At 40.6% G+C, this 16,563-nt stretch overlaps 2 protein-coding genes across 2 annotated transcripts; both read right to left on the bottom strand.

Annotated features, from left to right (window-relative positions):
• Positions 1 to 1,930: 1,930 nt before the first annotated feature.
• LOC306959479 (sorting nexin-18-like) lies at positions 1,931 to 13,077 on the bottom strand. Its single transcript, XM_079551594.1, has 4 exons — positions 11,906 to 13,077; positions 9,312 to 9,605; positions 8,251 to 8,633; positions 1,931 to 3,051 (listed from the first exon to the last, which is right to left on the bottom strand). Exons 1-4 carry the CDS (start codon positions 12,700 to 12,702, stop codon positions 2,828 to 2,830), a joined length of 1,698 nt encoding a protein of 565 aa, XP_079407720.1. The 5' UTR covers positions 12,703 to 13,077; the 3' UTR covers positions 1,931 to 2,827.
• A 1,368-nt stretch (positions 13,078 to 14,445) lies between these two features.
• On the bottom strand, positions 14,446 to 16,465 carry LOC306960065 (SOSS complex subunit C-like). Its single transcript, XM_079552337.1, has 4 exons — positions 16,173 to 16,465; positions 15,805 to 15,904; positions 14,961 to 15,048; positions 14,446 to 14,819 (listed from the first exon to the last, which is right to left on the bottom strand). Exons 1-4 carry the CDS (start codon positions 16,189 to 16,191, stop codon positions 14,721 to 14,723), a joined length of 306 nt encoding a protein of 101 aa, XP_079408463.1. The 5' UTR covers positions 16,192 to 16,465; the 3' UTR covers positions 14,446 to 14,720.
• Positions 16,466 to 16,563: the final 98 nt, after the last annotated feature.

The raw sequence follows: 16,563 nt of genomic DNA, 5'->3' as shown, positions 1-16,563 counted from the left end.
TACGGTTCCCTCAAATTCTGCTAAAACTAGTCTAAAAAATACAAAATCAGTGACATAATAGTGGCTAACAATGGAAGGAATCATTACAAAAAGTGAACTTTGTTAAGAATGTGTACATTTCAGTCAGGTGGAATATCTCAGCGATTGTGCAATAGCCTATACTGGGCCCCCCAGTATTGCAAAGACTTTGAGATATATTGTGCAGCTTTAATTTGCAGCATATTTTAAATCATGATTTTGTGCAGATAACAGAGAAGAGTGTTATATTAAAGGGATGTTTCAGGATGTTTGACACAGGGCCTCATTTCCTAGTTATGCAGAGTGTGGTTGATTTCTGGAGATGTTTTACTTTTTATTTATGCAGTCTTTATATTTGAAGAGTTTAGTGGTGCTAGGCTAGTGCTAGGCTATAGCGCATGTCTATGGTAGCTAGTAGCCTGCATTAAAAACCTCTTCAAAATCATGGGGTCGTCCTCCAAACGTTGCCATATCTGATTTGTAGAAAGCTCCTTTGTGAATTCCATGTGTAGTAATGCCGGCCACAGGTAAACAAACTACTGTAGATCCGGTAACCGAGCAGATCACTCCGCCGCTGCGTAGCAATTACAACCAGGAAGCTGATGCTGCTAAAATATAAGTTATAAAATTTCTTTAAATTGCAAAATGGTTATATTTGAAAAATTATTCAGTCAACACAGATATTTATATGGGTAGTCTAGTGTTATGAGTGATTTGCCTCAGATGCACTGTGCTTGGGTCAGACTGTTTTTCATGCAGGCTACTAGTTACCATAGACATGCACTAGCCTAGCACCACTAAACTCTTCAAATATAAGGACTGCTATGTCAAAACATCCTGAAATATCCCTTGAACTGCTAAAATGTATAATACAATAACTTGATTCCTGAGTCATCTGTCATGAGTTCTGCTCCCATAAATAACAATGACATGTTTTATTTTTTGCAATCATTTTGTGAATGTACTTGCAAAAGTTACCTACAATGTGACAATGACAATGATTTGCTACGTATGTGTTTCCTGCTTTATTTTGTAGAACAGATTCCTTTGTTGCCAGTATCTCTGTAAATAATACTTCAATGTATTGTTTAAGCTTGGTGTTTTTTGCCATTACTGTGAATACTGTGAATTTAAAAGGATGCTATCCTGTGATTTCTTTATGATTATTTTCCAATTTGTGTCCTAAATTTGCAATTCACACAAAATACACACTAGGAATGAACAGTTTGATGTAAAACAATTGTCTACAACTTTTCTCAAATAAATACAATAAAACAAGAAGTGTGCTTTTTGATTTTTGTTTGTCAAAGGAGAACTCCATCCTCAATAGGACACTGTGTAACAAAGCTCAAACTGGGTCTCTTATGCAATTTGGTTAAACCGCTTTCAACTCCAAGTGTTCAGATGTGAAAACAGAAGGCAATCCAACAAATGACCAATAAAAATCATTACTGTGTGTGGAATCTGATCAGATATGCAAAAGCGATGTCTAAATAATAAAGAGGCCGCAGGTGTAACTTGACCGTGAGTCAGTGAACTCTGGTGTCACATATCAGAGGTGCACCACTCAGGTGAAAGAACATGTGGAAACAAGCATGCGCTCTCAAATACCTCTGCAACAACACTCTGCCTATTCCTATTTAGATCTGTGTTGTGTAGTGTTCAGTAGGCTATTCAATACAGGGCAGTGACTCCAAAGTAGGAGGAACAGTGAAACTTTGGCAATCCTTAAAAATACACTTATAAAAGTGTAAAAAATAAATAAATAATATATATATATATATATAATACTACAAAAACACATTGTACACAAGTGTAACATACGCTTTAATTATTGAAATCTACAATTTCAACAAAGTCGTGTCATGTTCAGTAACTGTTGACATTTTCAAGTGAAGCATTAAAAATGACGATGATAACTGTCTTGTATGTAAATATCTATGCATGTCTATGTATGTATGCACACTGACAGAATATAAATATTGGAATGTTTCTGAAAACATTTCAAACACAAAGGCCCGATTTTGCATTTAGAAGCTTCTTCAGTCAGTGATAGAGCTGTCAAGGCACAGCACAGTATCTGTTACAAACCAAAGCTCTTCGTCAACAGTCATGAGCTGCAGGGGTCAGAAGGCCATGGTCAAAAACAGAAAGATGCTGCTAACTATCATTTCATCATATTCAGTTTTATGAAATGTAAGACATACTGTAATTGTAATATTGTTTTTTCAAACAGTTATATTTAAGTGAAGCATCCCACACAGTGTATTGATCTTAAAACGGATTGTATTTGTAAAAGCTACCCATGTCCAGATGTTTGGAGTTGAGACTTATGTAGATACTGATATAATAAGCAGTCAGTCAATTGAAATTCTTCAGTCTTTCTTGGTCATATATATATATTGAAGAAAACCAACAGCGCTAGGAATTGTAAAAGAATAACTTTAAAACTTGGCATTATGCCCTTGTCCATGATATAGAGGCAATACAATACTGAGCAGGTTGTTCAAGTAAAAGCCAACCAGACGACAGATAAACTGAAACCACATCCCAGGTTGTTCCCATGAAGCTGTGAGGATTTCAGTAGAGGAAGATCCTGTGACCGTGACACCAGGAAGCAGAGCGTACAGCTGTTTTTAATATTAGACTTACAAGATGGGCCTCCAGCGTCAGCAAAACTCCCGCTACTGGTACATTCATCAGAGCGCTTCAAAGAATACAGGACGTTTTTGAAGTTCCAGTGACCTACTTTTTTATATTTTTCATCCAAGATGTTTTGTCTCTAAATTTCCTCCATAAGCCATTCTGTCTACTGCTCGTCGTATCTGTGCAGAGCGTCCTCCAACTTGGCTGTGATCTTCTGAAAGAAGCTGATCTGTTGCTGGAGGTGGTGCTGCATCTGAAGGCGGAAGTCTCGTACTCGAGTGCGGTGAAAGTGCTGGATCTCTGCTAACGTGGCACAGGAGATGATGTTACAGCGCTCATGGAGGTCACTCTCCTGCTGTGGACAATCCTTTACCTTGGTCAAGGCACCTACACAGATGGACCAGAAAAGGTTATTAAAAAAAAAAAAAAACGGTTATATTTTACATATACAGTTTATCAATTACAAACACAATTTTATAGGTCAAATGGCTCTTTGTAGCTATAGCATTTTTGCCCTCTGGGCCAGGGCTTCAGGACCTGACTTCTCTCAAGGATGACAAGCAACCCACATATGATTTTAAATAGTGTAATTTGTTTTTGTAATTTTGATATTATTACTGAAAAGACATTGGATATTCTTATAACGATGAAAGTATGATCAAAATACTTAAACTATAACAGTAACGTGAACAGGAAGTGTTTCCATGCTTTATCAGAAAAAAAATATAGAAAGACTTGCGACCCACTGGTTCTGCGACCGGATTTTGGGTCCCGACCCACCAGTTGAGAACCACTGACCTAGGCCGTAAACAAGCCCACATCAAACCAGTTTATTTTGTCCTTGGCGATTGGAGGGATATGTTTAAGTAAGTTATTTTCTTTGTTACAATTTAAATTATTTCAGTGAAATCGTACATTTCATTATTTTGCACAAAGACATGCAAGTTTTTGGATTCAAGTCATCAAATTACAATAGTTTACTTCAAATGTACGACTGACTATTGAAAAAATATGTCTTTACTGAACAAGGGAATTTCCCAGAGAACATACAGTATTATGCCCTAAAACATCCCCAGCTTTGCCTCACTCATAACATGAAAGTAAGGAAGTCTTGAGGATATGACTCACTCTCTGCTCCCTGACATCACTCCTTCAATATGTCACTATTGTAGTCGCCAAGGAGCCGCTCATATCAGCGTGGACTTCAACCCGCGATTACAGTGAGCTAATCAGAAGCGATTAAAGTGAACTAATCTCAACTCTGTCCTGTGGCCTGGAGGGGAAAACTCGGAGCTATACCTAAACCTCCTCACCCCAGCCTTAGTCATATCTTTCTTCCTCTGCTGTAAAACCAAAAAGAGGGCGGAAAAGAGGGTGAAGAGGAGGGTGGTGGGGGGGGGCTAATCCACTCTGCATTCTTTCTGTCCCAGGGCAACACAGGACAAAAGGCCCAGGAATCTATGCTCATTCAAATCAGATGGAGATCTCGCAAAAGTCAGTCAGAGTCAGATGACGTGAGGATGACAAGTATTTCTTGTTCTCCCTAAACATCATTGTTCTGCAGAAGTATGACTATTCCACAGGGGCTGAACAAATGTTTCCCCCCCCAAAAAAAGTACAGTTTGGGATTAGATTTGTGATGCATGTTTGAAGGGCTGCACAATAGACATAATTGAATCAAAATCATACCTTTCGGAAAAATTAGGTATATTATGAAAATGATGTCGTAAAATCACAGAGCATTATTGAGAGGAGATACATGACCTGCAAAACTATTACTAATACTAATAACCGCTTCAACCTGTACAGTTACTCCCAGTATGATACTTCAAGATCAGCACATTGCACTGATGGAGTCGTCAATATACTAAATATCTAGTTGAGTCCACATCACGAGGCAGTTTCTTGGTGTGACACTGGGAGAATGAACTTAATGAGGCCTAGGGAAACAGTGACTACACCGTGACTTTTCTTAGATGTGGTTACTTTACTAGCTCAGCACAAACATTATACTGTGCGGATGAATAGAGGGGGGTGGTACTCAGAGAACAATGGAGTCTAAAAACTTCTGATGACAGCATGGATTAGTTGCACACACAGATTTGGGAGATGTATCAAACGTGTTGCTTAATGCATGTTTTTTTCTTATAGGGAGGGCTGTCGGATTCAGTTAATTATCCTGTAAAACAAATGTTTCATTATGGCTGAACTGAAATGTCCTTGTGTATTTTAAATCTATGTGTATTTTTTGCACAACCAAACGATTTAAAAGTAATTCTACATTTATTAGCTTGAAGTGTACCGTGGCACATCTGGTGGAGTACGCAGCGGTAGGCAGTGTGTAGCTGTACAGCTGTATCGGGTAAGGAAAGATATACTTGAATGTCCACGTCGCAACATTTGTCAGCAGTGAAGCATCCTGGCACCCGTCTCCACATTTTTAGATTTATTTATTTTTTGACATTTATTAAATCATGACAAGTCCCACTGAAATTCACATTCTCCGTTTCACAGAGGATCTGAGGAACCCTTTTATACAACCTAGCCAGAATGCTGCTCAAATTTTATTTTATTTTTTTATTTTTTTTATAGAAACAGAACAATCAAAGGCAATACAATGTGACATACAAAAAAATCTAATCTAAAATAATTACAAATTACAGAGAGAATATAAGAAAAGATAAAAGAAGTGATAGGGTTTTAAGTAAAAGAGTTATTTAAAACAAAAATTTAACTAATTAAAAATTGAAAGCATATATTCAGCTTTTAATTGAGGCGATCTATCTATAATTTTAATTTCAATATAATAATATTTTAATATTCCTTTTTGAAATGCAATATATTTGGATTATCTTTTGACCATTTGCTAATATGGATATAATATTTGCCATACAGGATTATACAAAATAAAAATAAATCAATGTTCTGTATCAATAGTGTCAGATTTGGTTACTGGAAAGCAATTGAAAATAATAATTGGGAGCTAAGTTGTTGTGATATGTTTCAAGATAGAAGAAAACTGATAAAACTTTATATAGTTAAAGGAGCGAAATGCAAGCTAGCCATTTTATACTCACTACTGCCACCTCAGGTCATACGTGCAACTGCACCTTCTATATTAAGCTCGTGCATGACGGCAATTTGGACCCCAATTAACACCATTTTGAGTGACAGTGCAGGATTTTAGAGGCAGTTGTGGTGAACCGGTCTAGGCTCATTCTACACATTAGGACATTGTTGGAACATGTAGGGGGGGGAAAATACATAATTTTAACATTTTTAAACTCCGTATAGTCTCTTTAAGCTTCTGACAATTTTTCTGTGTCAACATTTACCGTTTAACTCACAGTAGAAAATGTTTAACTCAAGTACTGTTTCTTCCAACAACAACAAAAAAAGAAGTAGCAGTAAAAAGCCTCTGGACAGGAGTGCCTAGCTCGGGGCTTTAGCCTGGTTTGCATGCTTTCGTTTGGCCCCGTGGCATTGAAGTCAGTTTGAGAACACATAAAGTATGTGAACATCCATCAGAGTATAACAAACGATGCAATCAAGCTAGCTCAGTGTAGCTTTCAATGTAAACAGACTTGCTCAAAAGTAGGTCATAACTGCTTATCACGTAATTGTTATTTAGACCTTTCTCCGTAGCTGTGCTGGGCTGTGATCGTATCAGGAACACTGGCTATAGAAAATATGCTTCTAGGTTTGGCCCACGTTGTCAGGACTTTGTGTGCCACGATTAATCCCCTCCTCCCCCTCTTCCCAGCCTGCAGAGCATTAACAAGGCAGCTCCGGCTCTTCTGCAGGCCGTCCTTTGCACATGTGTATATGTGCTGCGAACAGGGACCGACCAGCACAATGAACGGCCCGGGTTTCAGCTTTCAACCTACATTGACACTGCAGGTTGGTAAATGGAAGCAGATGTGGCTCTCGCTGCTTCACGTCTTTCTTTGCAATAAAACAAGGAACAAGCTGCAGGCTAAATGCTCGCGAGGAACAAGGCATCGGTTTTCGTAAATTCAACTTAAATTAGTCATTTCTATACATAAAAGCAAAGTAATTGGTCTAAACCTCCAGCTGAGATGTCTCAAAGCAAGAGTTTATGCCATGGGAGTTTCTTTCCGCACAGCTGCAATTCACTCTGACCTTTGAATCCTGTAGGGGGGGGATACGCAGGGTCATGCAGCTGTTTATCGACAAGAAATAAAAGTCTAACCTAATCAATGAGCGGCTTACAAATGACTGTTTCTCGTATTCTACTTTTTATGCAAATGCAGGTTTAAACAATCCAAAACAAACAAACCTGGATTTTGTTATTCCTACTTTTACCAAAAAATAAACTGCAGAGAGCTATTTTTGCTGTGAGGATGCTCAAGTAAAACTAAATTCACTGAAATGTTTGCAGCTTGGGTTGGACACTACAAAGAGAAAATAGCTCTATGAAATGTATGAGTGTGACCTACTTTTGTTGTTTGGCCAAAATATAGATCAAATTGGACTTTTCAAGCTATTGTAAATGTATGAAATCTAAGAAGGTGCTCCCATTTGGCTTTTGTTCATGTCATATAACTTCCACAGGAATCACTCCAAATGACTACATGTGTGACAGTGGCACAGTGATCGATATCGAGGTTTTGGCTACTGCAATAACCCAACATCATGAGGCTGAGGTTTTGTTTTTAGATAGACGCTCTGTGATTCCATCCTGGACTTGTTTTAGTCATGTGGCTGTCCCAATAGACATAATAAATAATGGACCACTAGACTCCACCGTTCACCATAATGACCATGGTGGATTTACAGACTCCTCCTACTCAGCTCTGACGGAGCACGCTCTTAAAAAGGGCATAAGGGCGGGATCTTCACTGTAGACTTGGCCCTGGCAGTGCGCGTAGTTCGGCTGTAGCTGCGCCCGCGCCATTAGCTCTAATGCTAACGGCCAGTCAATCAAAGTCCGGCCCTCACTAGTATATGAGATTTCCAAAATGTACCTTACGAAAACCAGCCTGGTCTCTTTAATTGTATGTAATTTTAATTGTATCACAGGAGCAATATCTAGCTGTAGAAAGTTCCACAAAATTAGAAACCAGGCTTTACAGTTGCTTTAAACATGTGCAAAGTGCAATGCTTTCTAATGGAAAACTAGCTTGTTTTGCCGCCCATGTATGGAGGTACTGCAGCAACGGCTGGCAATGTCGGCCCCTAGCGTTGTGGTCATAAAGCAGTGCAACTAGCGGCCACGGGCTGTCCCCCAGGGGTACTCTCAATGTCAGGGAAAGATGCTGTCTCCATAAAACCAAACAACAAGAACAAGAATATGTTGTTTGACGGTCTAAAAGTAACTTCACTCATCATTTTAGCACTTCATGCATGCAAACATAAAGATCGAATCCCATCGTGCAGCCTTAGTTCAAATATTGCCCAAGTGCACAGAGTCAAAACTTTGGGTAAATACACTGCAGCATCCCAGACTGGATTAGGCCAAAATATGAAAACCAGTAAATTTGCGGACAAGATCAGATTTGTTTTTCAATGGTCATACGTAATAAGTCAGTAATCATCGTGGCATACGTAATTTGAGCGTCTTACCTTTCTGGACATCAATAATGTCGGGGTAGTTGGCCAGGTGTCCTCTGTAGATGTCCAGCAAGTCAGAGATGGGGTCCAGGTCGTGTCGGGGCTGATCGGCGAAATACTCCCCGATGGTCTCGTAGGCTTCTCCAGTGTAGGCTATGGCTTTGTTCAGGCCGACGGAGTACGCCTGTTGGTCCATTTCAAAGGCCTGGGAGAGCACTTTGAAGGACTGCCCCACCTTCTGGTACTCCTTCTTGAACCCGATCATCTGTTTACGGCCAAACTCGTTGATGGTAGTGTTCACGACTATGATGTTCTCGTCCATGCGTTTGGTGAAGGTCTTGAAGCCCTCCACTTTGCTCTCCACCTCCTGAAGGTCAAGGGGCACATCGGGCGGACTGGGAAACAAAATAAAACATGTCTTTAATGGCTACTTTAGTGTCATACATGCACAATGGAATAATGTGTTTAAGTATTTTGTTTCCTCCCGTTCACTTAACAGCAACCTTGTTTATATCATGCGTGATTTGCTTCATCTCACCACATTACATCATGTTCAGGACGGTGGGGAGCACATTATTCCAGTGAGACGTTTATCTGTCGCTCTATCAGGAACTCCCAGTGATTAAAACACTTTAAAGCAAGGCTGCTGACTTAACCTCGGGCCAGAAACCCTTCCACTCACGTACATTAATGGGCCATTAACACAATGGCAAATACACAACACCCCGAACATGACTTTTGGTTACATAACGCCAAAGTAAATGGCAGGGAGATATGGAACTCCAGTGCATTGTGAAGCAAAGATTGATAGTTTTATGGAACTTTTCACTGGAGCCACGACTTTGGGATGCTGTGACGTCAATAATGCCCATTAAATGTTACTTTGATTACTCCTGTCTCAGTTGTTCGGGCGACCGTCTTATAATCTCCGCCTCCAAACAGTGTCCCTGGGCAGGACATCCACATACAGACATTTGCCAAGTTTGTTAAGCACAATATAAAATAACAATTACTATCATTTCCATATGATCATAAAAAAATCCTTCCTGCATTTTCAACTTGTTTCAACTTACTTGATAGTGAGGAAGAAGTTCGCCCCCACCAGCTCGTCTCTCTCAGCCTTCCTCTTGCCCAGTTTCCAGGCCTTTTCATCGGGTCCACAGGTCAGGAAGTGCTGGAAGACGTCGCAGCGCGCTAACACGGGGTGGCTGGTCATGTGGTTCATCCACCACATCAGGCCCTTTCTCCTCTTGGAGATGAAGTCCTCCTCAAAGCGGCCCGTGGCCTGCTTCTCCGGCAGATGTGGAACAGAGATGACCGGGAATCGCTCCACCAGACGTGCATAGAGCCAGTCAAAGTGTTTGTACCTGCAGGATGAAAATAAATTAAACACTACAAAGTTTGACTTTCCGATAATCCATTACACATTGACAATAGGTAAAACAGTGAGTAAAAGACAACACTGTTTGGATAATTACTGATAAAAGCTTCAGGGCTTTAGGGATAAACAACATTCAAGTTTTCTTCCATAGTAAAAATAGGAGACACTAACTGGCATTTTACAGAGGTGGGTTGAGTAGCCAAAATATTTACTGTAAAGTAATTTTACCTCAGTTGAAGTACTTTATTTATTTTAAGGTTAAGAATATCTCTTTCAGCAGAGTCCTAGCCCCAGAGGAGAACCTATTGTACACATTTTTAGTGGTGGGGGAAACCAGAGCACCCGGACGAAACATACACAGAACATGCAGGCTCTACAGAGAAAAGCCCCGCCCGGCTCGGGAACTGAACCCAGGACCTTCTTGCTGTGAGGCACAAGCGCTAACTGCTGCACTACCCTGCCGCTAACACTGACACAATCAGTCATTATTACAATAAAAGTAAAAAAAAAGTGCTTGGTGTAAAAGAAAAGATGAGTAATGAACATAAAGGTTGTCGACCCTGCTTTCGCGTATACAAATTTAGCCATTCCAATAGCTGGGATAGACAGAAAGACAGAAATGATGATGTCAATGTTTAGTTTAGTTTGGTTAGATACCCCCAAAAAAGTTTTATTAGCTTTATGGTTATTTCTTACATAAAGTAAACACACAGTGCCAGCAGTGCCATGCTCTCTATTCTATGTGCTATGCAAATTAATCGTAAAACAAGCCTAGACAGCCTGAGGTGAGAAGTTTCCCCAAGTGATTTGAATGGAAACTCAATTTTCTCTCATTATGAATGAGGCCTGCTGTCCGGGAAAACAATGTGGAAAGTTCACAGTAGCTCCCAGAGGAGCGTAATGCAGTGTAGTCTGTTTTAGTCATTCAGTGTGAACAACAGCAGTAATACTAAGAACCACTTAAAAATAACTGCGACTGTGCAGTGGCTCAAAGGCTGGTAAAAGACGGGTTGGTTCCTTGCTTGTGGGTTATTGTAAACAGTTTCATAAAAGAAGTACGACTGTAAAGTTTCGTTGGCCTTGATCTGGAGTCTCTTTCAGAAACTTGCTTTCATTCAGTTGCAGTAAAAGGGACAATTTTCAAAAGTTGTATAATAGACCTACAATGTCATTTAGATTATTAATAGTAACCAATGTGGTCAATGTCACAAAGGTATAGCTGAAGAAGCTTTTGGGGCTTGGGTTGGGTTGTGTCTTCATTTCAACAGCTTGAAATAGGATGTAATTACTGTACATTGGCTTGAACATTATAAGATGTTTTGACTTAAGAAATTTAACCTATAAGTGATTGTTAAAACTTCAAACCCATACATGCCAAAACATAAAGGCAATGTAACGACACAGGCATCACAGAAGCTAAGATTCCAGCAAGAAGCACTGCCTTATGAGGTCTTTGGGCAAGATCCTTATTCTGTTGGTGAAATAGGAATACTGAGGAAGGAGAGGAAATCTGGTACTGTAGTACTGAGTGTGAATGAAAAATTAATGAATACACTAAATCTGTGGTTTTCAACTGGTGGGTCCGGACGCATGAGCGTGTCACAGGTACGTTTTCAGGGGATTGGAGCTTTACATATCTGATCAATTGCTTTGATCGTTTTTTCGTTAAGCCTTATTTTCAATGCTCTAATCCAGTGGTTCCGAAAGTGGGGTCCCAAAGTTTGTCTACAAAACAAGTACATTGGTTTAGTTTGATGGGACATTCACAAGTACTTTATACAGTAAGTGCTCTCTTATGAATCATTTATTTATTTATGTCTTTTCGTATTCCCTTTTGTTGTTGTTACTATTTTTCATAATGATTATTACCATATTACTATATAACTATTACTATTTTTGTCACTTTTACTGAAATCCCTATGTCTGCCTCATCAACAGTATACATTTCTCATCACCATTTTTATGTTTTGTGAGGTTCTGCACAAAAACAGAGGACAAATTTGCTCTATATCTCATCCTTCATTCATAAAACATATTCTACTTCGTCAGTTTGTTGGTATCACAACACTAAATGGTAGATGGCATTTACTGGGAATGTCTGCATAAAGACTAAAGCATTATTTATTCACTTATGGAACAGAATGAAAGCCATTGAACCCTACACATAGACTATTAGTTGAGGAGTGAATAATGGAATCATATAAAGCCAAAATTGCAAACAGATTTTAGTGTATGCGTATTTTTGACCCTGGAAAGCGCTGTTTCCTTCGTGCACTTGCGCATTACCTGCGGTTGACCTGCACATTGGTGTGGCTCGGCGTGAGCCCATATGACATGTAGCTCTTCATGCCTTTGAACTTGGTCTGCTTGGTCGGGTCATCAATAGTGCATGTGAACGGATAGGGGTCCTCCTGCCACTCGGGCCCGTGCTTCCCCATCACCACGCCGATCCTGTCCCCATCCCTCACAAACGCACTGGCCTCTCCCAGCAGGAAGGCCTCTCCTCCAGACTTGACGAAAGTTGAAAACCTATTCAAGTTTCTGCCCACTGTTGCTGTGCTCTTGGCTTGCTGCTGCTGTTGGTGACTGCTGCTCCTTCTGGCTGGCAGAGACGATGTGACCGGGTACAGCGGGGGCGTGGTGCCCAAAGTCTGGGGTGGGTTGGCAGTGGCAGGTGAGGGGTCATCCCAGTCGTCGTCCCAGTCGTCATCACTGCCATGGCTCGTGTGAAAACTACCCCCGCAGCTTCCACTTCCACTGCCGCCGCCGCCCACTCCTCCTCCCCCTCCTCCTCCTCTCTGGGACGCAGGAGACGCAAATGAGGAATGGCTCGCGGATTTGGGCGAGGAGAAGCCGTTGTTATTGGCCGCGTCGTTGCTGGCCGCGTTGGAGGCGATGTGGTCCCGGATGATTTCCACATAGGACGCGGGGAGGAGGCCAGTCTCCCCTCGGTTGTTCTTACCCTCCAGCCATCCCTCCAACTCCTCCTCGCTGAACAAAGTGACCAGCTCGTTCTCACGGACAGAAATCTCCCCGGGGTTCTCTGAGTGGAAGTCGTACAAAACTCTCGCCTTTAAAGCCATGTCAGCGCAAGTCCAAAATAAGCGCGTATCGGTCCGCAAACTCGTTACACTTTTACGCACTCGAGTTTGAGCTTTGTGTCGAGTTTAAACGAAACATCCCGGTGTTGTAATGAAAGATGTTTGCATTACCAGACTCGTATCGCGCACCCATCTCCTCCCGGTTCAGATAACATTTCTTTCCACGCAAACTTAATCCAACTTGGAGCGGGGGTGAAAAAAAACGCACAAGAACTGCGCTTTCGCCAGCGATCCGTCACACGTCAATCCAAACGAAGACGCGCAGCCCAAAGCGAAGTTCGAGAAGCCTTTTGATTGAGAAAACAGCGGAGTTCTTCCTCCAGATAAGGCCTGAGGAAAGTTCTTTTCTTGACTCGGCGCCGGGATGCTTGTGCGTTAACGGCACCAGCCTTAACACGTACTAGACTCGCGACTAATAGAGGGGAGGAGCCAGCTGCAAGTTTAGTCAAGTCACTCGCTTTATGATGGAAAAAAAAAGGAGCTCAACTCACGGTTTATGGAGCCAACTTGAAAGGAGAGATACACTTTACTAGCATTAAAATAGTTTATGTGGAAAGGCGACTGTAATAGGGTAATGCAAGCTTGATTGTGTTCTTACAGTGGAGATCATCCCATTGAAGTCCCTACATCATTTATTAATAATAATAATATATTGTAGGTATTTTATTATTATAAATTTGCGACATTTAGGGGGAAATAGTGGCGTTTGCTGTTGCCAAATTGTAAAAGGATCTTCCATTTGCACATTTTGGCCACTAGGTTTCAGTGTTTGACCAGACATTACCATCATGGCTAATATTTGCAAGTCAAGTCCAGTGTGTGCACTGTACTGTCTCAGTTAAGCGAATACAAGGTAATGCTGTAAAAATGGCAATTGCTACAGTTTTACGGAGCCCCTAAAGTGCCCTAAAGAGAGATTAAAAAAATTATTGATTTATCCATCAGTTTCCCCAGTGTGTGACAGGTGTAATATGTCAGAGGGTACACTGTCACATGCTTTTTGGGCCTGCTCTTCCTTGACAAACTTTTGGTCCAAAATATTTGACTGGTACTCCAAAGCATATCAGAGGCCCATCCAGCCTGAGCCCGGACTTGCTATTTTTGGCTGCTCACAAATAACAAGGACAATTCCAACCATAATGCGGCAACCATTGGACCTGGGATTGATGGTTGCCAAGAGACTGATACTGAAGTAATGGAAGTCTCCCACTCCGCCTTCCTTTCAGGTATGGGTCACTGACATGTTATCCATAATACAAATGGAAAAACTCCGTACTAGTCAAATGGACACGTTTCTCCGTTCTTGGAACCCATTTGTATGTCAGTTTGAAAAAACTAAAATACAGTAAACCATTTGTGTTCCTAAAATAGCGACCTTTCCTCCTACTGCTGTACTAAAAATGACTGTAAACAAATGGCAATAACTGCATCTGAGCCTGTTTGTTTGTCTGTTTAATTTGAAAAATAAAAAAATAAAATATTGGAGAAAAAAAAGATAATTATTGATTGATTTTTTGCCACAGGGCTGCAAGAAGACCCCCGCCAACTCCCCCCCTCGATTAGCTTTTGAGCACACAATATTTATTTTCTCTCTTTAGGGGCTCCGTACAGTTGATTCAGTGGTCAAAAATAATCCCCCAAAATTCCGGTCTTGACCAATTTTTATTCACATACGATTACAATTGATTAAAAAGAAAAAAAAAGGCCAAATATGTACAGTACTGGGTGAACATTTAGAACAACACTTTCTCTTTTCTCAATTCATTATGCGGTTGGCAGTTTTGTATCCTTGATTTGACTATGAATATTTAGCTAACCTCGCTAAAACTCTCAATCCATTCAACAAGATTGAAATGGCACGTCACTACTTCCCTGAGACCGTTCATAACATGACAATAAATGCCTTAAAAAAAAAAACAAGCTTAAAGAAGACGCTGATCATTTGTGCAAGATCTGTAAGCGGAAAAAGTCCATCCATTTCCTCCGCCGAGAATAAAAAGTTATGACTGTGGCTCTAGTCGCGGAAGGACGGGGAGGATAAGGTTTCCAAAAGATGAATCCTGAGTGATGAAGAAGCCCGACGAGTTTACGTGCGCATGCTGCAAGACAAAGCACAGTTATGCAATCCACTATCAAAAGAAGGAAAACAAACTGCGAAATAATGTTAATACACCAAATAAACAAATATAGAAATCTCCATGGTATTTAATATACTTTACACTGTCTTAAGTGTGCCTTACCTGTAGAGCAGTTTTTTGTTGCGCTGCAAAATGCTGTTGTTCTGTATTGTGGTTGAATTCTTTCATATTGGGTCTGGAAAGCGGAATGCTACAGGAAGAGAGGAAAAGACTTAATAACCAACTATTGAAATGAACTAGTGAACTATTTTCATTACACGAAAGGGACATTACACATAATACTCAATATATCATATGAGAAAGAAACAAAAAACATACACAAAGCAGTACAAAACACATTGTTAAAAACAGAAAGGGGAAATAGTGGTACTGGTGGTGGGTGCCTGAAGTAATATTATGCTGAACAGTGTTGTTGTTTCTTCAGAAGGTTCTCAGGCAAAGTTTGTACAGGTAGCGGGAAAATAATTTGAATCCCCTTAAATGCCGATTTAAGGCATGACTCAGTGGGTCCACCACCAGATGAGCAAGTTTGAGAACCACGTGTAGGTTAAAGTCTCCAGGCAGCTTTCGTGACTTTAGGGTGGTCATAAGACTGTATAATTTGTAAATCGTCAGTTTGTTTTGGAAAATAATAATGGTTTCCTGTACAAATTCAGAGTAGTGTAGCTTGAATTTGACAATAATACTAATAAGGAGATTAATTATGTAGTATTGACTGCTGCTGTTATAGAATCCAAAGAGTCTTGGTACAGAAGGGGAATCCTTTTGTTGTTATTTTATTTTTAATCTATCATGTTGTGAGCATGAGCAAACACACAGACGTTTCAATCTCATTGTTACAGATTGGAGAATGTAGTCTGAATCCATTTGCGTCCTTAAGCTTGTATAGCTGGGAAACAGAGAAGTAGATGTTTAGGTTACTGATCTTTGTTGATTTGTTATTTACCTTGCCCCAGGGGTGTTCAAGGACTGACTGGTCTGGATGAGCCGTTTCCTCTCCCTTTCCAGCTCTGCCAGGATGGCCACGCGAGCCTTATTCTGAAATGCTATGGACAAAAAGCATACTTTGAGTCCTCGAGGAGAAAACTAGATGTAAGCTAGCGGTGGTAGACTGATCCAAGCGCGTAGGAATATGTGCCAACAACATTCTTGAACAAATGATCTGACTTTCATCCTGTGCAAAACATACTGCATCATTACTACTCAAACATTTTTGCCTTTTTGAAGAACAATAAAAGCGATTTGGGCAACGATTTCCACGTTAAAGTCATCAAAAAGGATAATATTGCTTCACATTTGTTCAAAGTACTTTACCTGGAGCATTAGCGGTCATACTGATAAAAACGGGCACAAAAGCCAAGGCGGACTAAGAAGACGTATTTCTAAGAAGTAGGCAAGTCAGTCAGTTTTCCCGCTGTAAATTGCGCAGTTATGTGGGTGTATTTGGGTCCACAGACGGAATATGACACTGTATATGGCACTGAACTCAAGGCTGATGATAATTTACGGTTTAAAACAGCACAAACGCTGATTCAAGAGGGAGACTGGACAGCCGCATTGAACAATTGGCCACCGGCTTTTATCTTGTCAACCGGTGGAAAGGGAAGAAGATGGTCACGCTGTTGCCCAAATCATAGATATCTATCTTTAAAGCAGGGGTCTCAAAATACAAATATTACGCTCATGGTTACTTAAAAACGTATTG

Source organism: Gobius niger (assembly GCF_951799975.1).
Source record: "Gobius niger genome assembly, chromosome: 2".
Taxonomy (NCBI): Eukaryota; Metazoa; Chordata; class Actinopteri; order Gobiiformes; family Gobiidae; genus Gobius; species Gobius niger.
This window is presented reverse-complemented; position numbering and strand designations above follow the sequence as displayed.

Bases quoted from the DNA above. Each gene is read 5' to 3' on its own strand.
- LOC306959479 (XM_079551594.1), bottom strand. From the start codon at position 12,702: ATGGCTTTAAAGGCGAGAGTTTTGTACGACTTCCACTCAGAGAACCCC. The intron at 8,634-9,311 runs GTAAGTTGAAAC...TTTGTTTCCCAG, and splicing joins AACTTCTTCCTCACTATCAA to TCCGCCCGATGTGCCCCTTG. The intron at 3,052-8,250 runs GTAAGACGCTCA...CCATCTGTGTAG, and splicing joins CATTATTGATGTCCAGAAAG to GTGCCTTGACCAAGGTAAAG.
- LOC306960065 (XM_079552337.1), bottom strand. The intron at 15,049-15,804 runs GTAAATAACAAA...CTCTTCCTGTAG, and splicing joins TTGAACACCCCTGGGGCAAG to CATTCCGCTTTCCAGACCCA. The intron at 14,820-14,960 runs GTAAGGCACACT...TTTGTCTTGCAG, and splicing joins AACAAAAAACTGCTCTACAG to CATGCGCACGTAAACTCGTC.